This window comes from Macrotis lagotis, chromosome 2 (genome assembly GCF_037893015.1).
Source record: "Macrotis lagotis isolate mMagLag1 chromosome 2, bilby.v1.9.chrom.fasta, whole genome shotgun sequence".
NCBI lineage: Eukaryota > Metazoa > Chordata > Mammalia > Peramelemorphia > Peramelidae > Macrotis > Macrotis lagotis.
The window spans coordinates 195,359,470-195,365,469 of NC_133659.1; the positions used below are offsets into that span (position 1 = coordinate 195,359,470).

A 6,000-nucleotide genomic window follows, 5' to 3' on the forward strand; every position below is an offset into this window, starting at 1 on the left:
TTTAAAGCAAACTTAGGGTTGGCATCAACTTTTTTTCTGCAGTCAATGCAGATCTAAAAGAAATCCCTCAACAGTCAGTCTGATCCCAGGAACAAAGAGAGCCAAGCAAGCAGGAACATTTTTGCCTGAATCACTTAAAAAGCTGACTAAAAGGCCAAGCTGCTGAAGAGAGAGGATTCAAGGGTTTAGGATGTTCTGTCCTCTCCTAGAATAGGACAATATGCCAACTACCCTCCAGAAATTCAGGCAAAGCTCCACTAAAATGTGGAGAAGCCCCAACCCTGGTCACCTAACTGGAATTCCCTCTCCAAAGACTGGATATTGATGGAAAGATCCATCCCAACCCTTTTGACCTACCACACAGATGAGGTAGATGCCCAAGAACACTTGGCCTGTGGACTGCAGAGAGCGGCTCCGTGGTTTCTGGCGATAGAGCTCCCCCGCCCCGCTAGCCAACACCAGAAAACCACCAATAATGGCGATGGTTCTGGAATACATTCGGACCTGGAAACAGAAGAGAAACCTTATCAGAACTAGCTTATCCAAAGAAGACTCTCCAGGGCAAAGCTCCACTTTTGTCCTTCCCAAGACAGTCGATTTCTCCGATTTCTCCTCTCCAACACACGTCTTCCTCCCTGGGAAGTCTTTCCCCTTCCCCATCCCTCTTCCCACTTCTCCCAGCATGATTCCTAAAGCCATCTTCCCTTCTACTGAACACCACTGAGGGGGCTGACTATAGATACCAAATGTGCCCCTGCTCGATTCCCAAGGGCCCTAGCATGGGTCCCACAGGGACTGACTGAGCACCGCGCCCACTCACCTAGGTCCCAGAAGGGGCTGCTTCTGCCCACTGCCCTCAGGAGGAGGGCACCACTCACCTTAAGCCAGTCTCCGTAGTGAACATAGCCCCCTATGTAGGCCGCATAGGTGCTGACAGCCAGCTGGAGGGCAGCTCCCAGCGCAAACCAGCGGCGCTTCACCCCGAAGGACATGAAGCTGGCACAGAGCACGGCGGCCCCCATGTCAAAGTACAGGTAGGGCACTGGGATGTCCGGCTTCCTGAAGGGCAAGCAGAGCAGTAACGCGGGGTCCTGCGAGATGCCCAGCCGGCAGTTCCTGTGCCAGGCTTCTGCCGGGCACCACGGCCCCGCCCATCCAACAGGGGTCCCTGCGCGCCCGGGGAGGCCGCGGCCGAGGGGGCCGGGCAGACGCGCAGGGAGGCCCCCCGCTTGCGAGCAGGACCCTCCATCCGGGCGGGTCCCGGGCCCGCGGGCCCCGGCACACGCGTGCCCCCGGCGGCGGTTGGGTCTCCGCCCGCCCCCGCCCCCGCCCCCGCCCCCCGCACCGCCCCCTCCCTCCCTCCCCGCCCGCACGCCCGCCTACGGTGGCCGAGCGGGCTCGCTCACCGGCGCGCGTCGGCCCGCTCAGCGTACAACATGAGCTGGCTGAAGCAGCCCCAGAAGGGACACCGCGTGAGCAGCACCGTACCAAACTGCATGAGGAGCTGCAACAGTCGCCGCCGGCGGCCCGGCCTGGCTGCCATCTTGGGGAAGGAGTGTCGGGGGCGGCCTGGGCTTCGGCCTCGCTCCAGAGCCGGGAGAGGGGGGTGGGCGGGAAAGGGTGACGGGGGAGCGCGGAGGGACGCTTCCGGGCCGCTTCCGGGCCTCCGGCTTCTCCCTTCCGACAGGAAACTGATTCCGGCCCCGACCACACCGGGCGACACGTGGTTCCGGCTGCGCAGGAAGGCGCGTCGGGACGCCCGTGTGCGGGGATGAGGCTCGGCGCTGCGGCGCTGGCTGCGGCTTCTTTCAGTCATTTTAAATCCAGATTCAGAAATGCAAACGGATTCCGCATTGCACACTGGACGGAGATGTGCCCGGGACTTCTCTGAGCTTCAGCTTCCCCATCTGCAAAATGAGGAGTGTGGGGGCAGAGGGCCCCTCGGGCCCGTGCGCCTCCAGATGCCCAGAGCCTGCTGTCAAATTCCCCACTCGGCCGGCATCTTTTTGAAAATTTAATAAGCATGCAGGACGGTGGGGTGAGGCAACCGCGCTGTTTGCTCCTCGGGCCCCGTCTAATGACTGAGGTTCAAGGCGACCCCCAGGTCCCTCCCTGCAAGCAGCACCGACTCCCACAAGGCCACGGGAGAATCTCCGGGGACAGGCCCCTTTTCCTACGTTTGCTTAGTTCATCTTGCCTAGCCTAATCCTGCCTCCAGGCCTCCCACAAGTCACTTGTTTGGGGTTCTGTTAAGGTCCAAAGTTGGCAGTAGAATGGACCCTTCTCTGGCTAGGAGATACTCCGTGGAAGAGATTGGTTTTATGTTGGGTCTCAAAGGACAGATAGTACTGAAACAGGCAAAGCTGGAAAAGGACTTGCAGCCCCTCCCATTCTCCAACTGCTGTGCCACTCCACACTCCACCTACTCTAGCACCTTTCTTCATCGATTATAGTGATGTTTGTCCTTCGTGCTCAAAGAAGAGCATAACATCAAAGAGGTGATGCCATAACATGGAGTGTCACGCCACATGAACTGGGGGGGGGGGGGGGGGGGGGCTGCTGTGCTAAGTCACCTGCCTCCCTTTCTCCTCCAAGCCATCTGGGTCCAGTAACCAGTTATGAATCAGGAGACTGGAGATGGCCCTGGATTCGAGGCAATCAGTGACTTGCCCAAGGTCACACAGCTAGTAAGTGTCAGAGGCTGGATTCAAACTCCTGTCCTAACTCCAAGGCCAGTGCTCTATCTACTGTGCCACCTAGTTACCCAATAAATTATAGTTCTTAATTGTGAAAAGACAAGCTTGAATTGCTAGTGAATCTGCAAATTAGCTCAACCACTCAAGAAAGTACTTTGGAATATGCTAAGAATGACCAAAATGTCTTTACCTACTGACATATCCACATGCCACTTACTAGGGACTTACCCCAGGATATCAGACAGGTTCAAATATACACCAATATTTTGGAACAAGTAATAAAAAAACTGGAAATAAGTTAGGTGCTCATCAATTGAGGAACAGGTAAAATTGATACAGGAATATAAGGGATTATTACTGCTCCATAAAAAAGGATGACTATGAAAACTAAAGCATGTCAATGATGCAGTCAAATAAGCAGAACCAGGGAAGCAACATGCACAATAACCATAACTATACAAATATATACCAATATAAAAGTGAAAGAAAAAAAACAAACAGTTACAGGGACCCATGCATGATTCTGAAGGGATATGTCAAAGAAACTCCTCTTTTTAAAGGTAGGGTACTGTAAGAAATTTGCATATACTGTTGTATTCAGTTGAAGTGGTTCATTTTGTCCATAAGTTTTTAGCCTCTGGAAGGGGGAAGAAATATTGGAAAATGAAAGTGATTTCCTAGCATCCCTATCTCAGAACATTTGCTAGCTCTTTCCCACTAACATTTTCAGATTTTCCCCTATTTAGACTTTATTTTTTTTTAAGTTTTTGCAAGGCAAATGGAGTTAAGTGGCTTTCCCAAGGCCACAGCTAGGTAATTATTAATTGTCTGAGACTGGATTTGAACCCAGGTACTTCTGACTCCAAGGCCGGTGCTTTATCCACTACAACACCTAGCCATCCCTTAGAATCAATTTTTAAAGAGATTTTTTAAAAAACACTTTGGGGGGTAGCTTGGTGCTGCAATAAATAGAGCCCAAGCCCTACAGTCAGGAGGACATGAGTTCTAATTTGATCTTAACAATTACCTACCTGTGTGACCTTGGACAAACCACTTGACCCCATTGTCTTCCAAAAAAAAAAAGGAATACTTCAGGTTTCTCACCAACCTTTACTTAACCCCCTCACAACAATCTGCCTTCTTTCTACTCACAAGTTTTCTCAACAGTAGTTATCTGTTGAGTTCAGGGCATCTCACCTCTCCTCCTAGTCTCCTTGCCTCCAGTCCACCCAACAGTTGCAAGATGGATCAGAGGCACAGTGCAGTGGAAAAGGATTGTATTTGGAATCCCTAGATATAAGATCCATTTAACTGCCTCTTTGGGACAACTCAACCTATCTGGGCTTCAGAGGTTTCCATGTAAAATGAGACTGAACTAGATAACCTCTAGTATGATCTTATAGAGCTTCCTAAACAAAGTTCTCTTCACATTGTTTCCTTGCTTAAAAATCTTCACTGGTCACTGTTAGCCCATCATTCATCTTTTTTTTTTTAATTTTACTAATGCTTTATTTTTCCAATTATATGTAAAGACAAATCTCCCCCTCCCCAAGACAGTAAACAAATTTTATTTAAGTTATATACACAGCACTCATCTTTCAAGTTCATCTCCCTTTGTATGTCCCAGGCTTCTGTCAAATTGTATTCACTGTTCTTGTCCCCAAGATTTCCTGCTATCTTTACCCCTAATGTTCCCCTTCTACCTTTATCATGGCACTTAGATCTTACTTCTATCTCTTTAAATGTCTTATCTCCCCAGGGTTGCAAGATATAAAAGGGCAATGACTCCATTTTTTCTTTTGTATTCCTCTAAGTTTCTTTACAGTCTAGTACAGTAGACCATCAGATGGACAATAAGCTGTAATTTTTATCTAATCACTAGCTTATAGTTTGGACACTTGAGGTATTGAAGTATGACCAAGACAAACAACTAAAGATGTAGGGGGATAGGGAAAGATGGTGGGGGACTAACTGCTGGTGATGACAGATAACAAGCACTTCCCAAACTCAGAATTCCCTTCTCTCCCCCCCACCTCAACTAAAAAAGGCACAACAAAAAGAAACCATTCTCCAACAAGTTTATTTCTCCTGAACCCCACACCCAATTCAGATTTGGAGGACAAAACCACAGATGGAAACACTTAAGTCATTAACTTGCTAGTCAAGATAGAGCTTAAAACTCTTGTTCTTTGGATATCATCTCAGCTCAGGCTGGCCCCCAAATCCTAGGGTCCTTAATGGAGGTCAAGGAACTGTAACCAATTAAAGCCTAGGATTTGCAGGGTTATAGTGGGGAGTACAGGCTTTTTGATACTCTATGCCAAATTTGCTGCATGCCATATCCAACTCTCTTCTGCCCCCTTCACCACATCCCCAGAAGAGGAAACCCAGTCTTGGGGAATTTTCCAAAACTGGGACAGATTTTGACATCTTATACTAGTCATAACACTGGGTCACAATTAAAGACTGAGTAAGGGAAGGGATTGAGGAAGTCATTTATTAAACCAATGCTCTTAGATTACAAATGGAAAAGTTCAGAATTCTTTCTACCACTCTTATCCTTTCCTGCTTTCCCCTTGATGCTAGTCCGTTCTTGTTATTCTCTTGAATATCTCTCATTAGACTAGATGCCAGAGCATGGGCTGTCTTGCCTTTTTTTGGAGCCCAACACTTGGCATAGTCACCTGGCACAGAATAAATGCTTAGTGATTACTGACTGACAGCCACTAGAACTGAACTGGAGGAGGGTTAAAGAGGGTCATACCTCTGACACATCTTTCTACATATTCCTTAGTCCTGCTGACTCTCAGACCAAAAACCTCAAAGACCCATCAGTATTGATCTTACCAGAGGGTCAAGGCCCCAATAAGCTAGTTACCTAAAATGTGCTATTTGCAACTGTAGACCAGCATCCCAGGCACTCTTTACCAAAATCACATTTATATAATCAGGGATTACTTGCAGATGCCTGTGATAGGTATCCACCTCTTTTCTGAAATGGAGCAGTCCAGCTAGTTCAGGGAAAGTAGTAAAAGCACATAGCCCATTCTCCTAAAAGTGCCCTGCTCCAGGACAACCAACTGGTTATGGCTCAGGTCCAGAATTTCAGGGTTTTTAATTATCATACACTTAATTCAGGGCTCTAAGAAGACTGCATGCAAAGCCCAACTGTTTTCAAAAAAGCCCTCAAAATCAAAGTCAGGTGGAAGATAGATGAGCCAGTTGTAGCTGAGGAGCTGATCCAAGAAGCCTAAGCCAGAAGCCTCTGGGGCTGGATGCTACAGAGCACTGGGGGGGGGGGGGG

The 6,000-nt window shown here is 48.8% G+C and overlaps 1 protein-coding gene across 4 annotated transcripts in view; it reads right to left on the reverse strand.

Annotated features, from left to right (window-relative positions):
* The window catches only part of TMEM101 (transmembrane protein 101), a 51,428-nt gene extending 48,891 nt beyond the window's left edge, over positions 1-2,537 (reverse strand). For 2 of the 4 annotated variants that reach the window (XM_074224268.1, XM_074224270.1), the window contains exons 1-3: positions 1,407-2,537; positions 879-1,059; positions 358-504 (exon numbers count right to left, since the gene is read on the reverse strand). In XM_074224268.1, coding sequence (XP_074080369.1) covers positions 358-504; positions 879-1,059; positions 1,407-1,816 — 738 coding nt within the window. In that variant the 5' untranslated portion in view covers positions 1,817-2,537. The remainder of the gene's footprint in view (positions 1-357; positions 505-878; positions 1,060-1,406) is intronic. The other 2 variants (XM_074224271.1, XM_074224269.1) reach the window with 2 other exon arrangements.
* Positions 2,538-6,000: the final 3,463 nt, after the last annotated feature.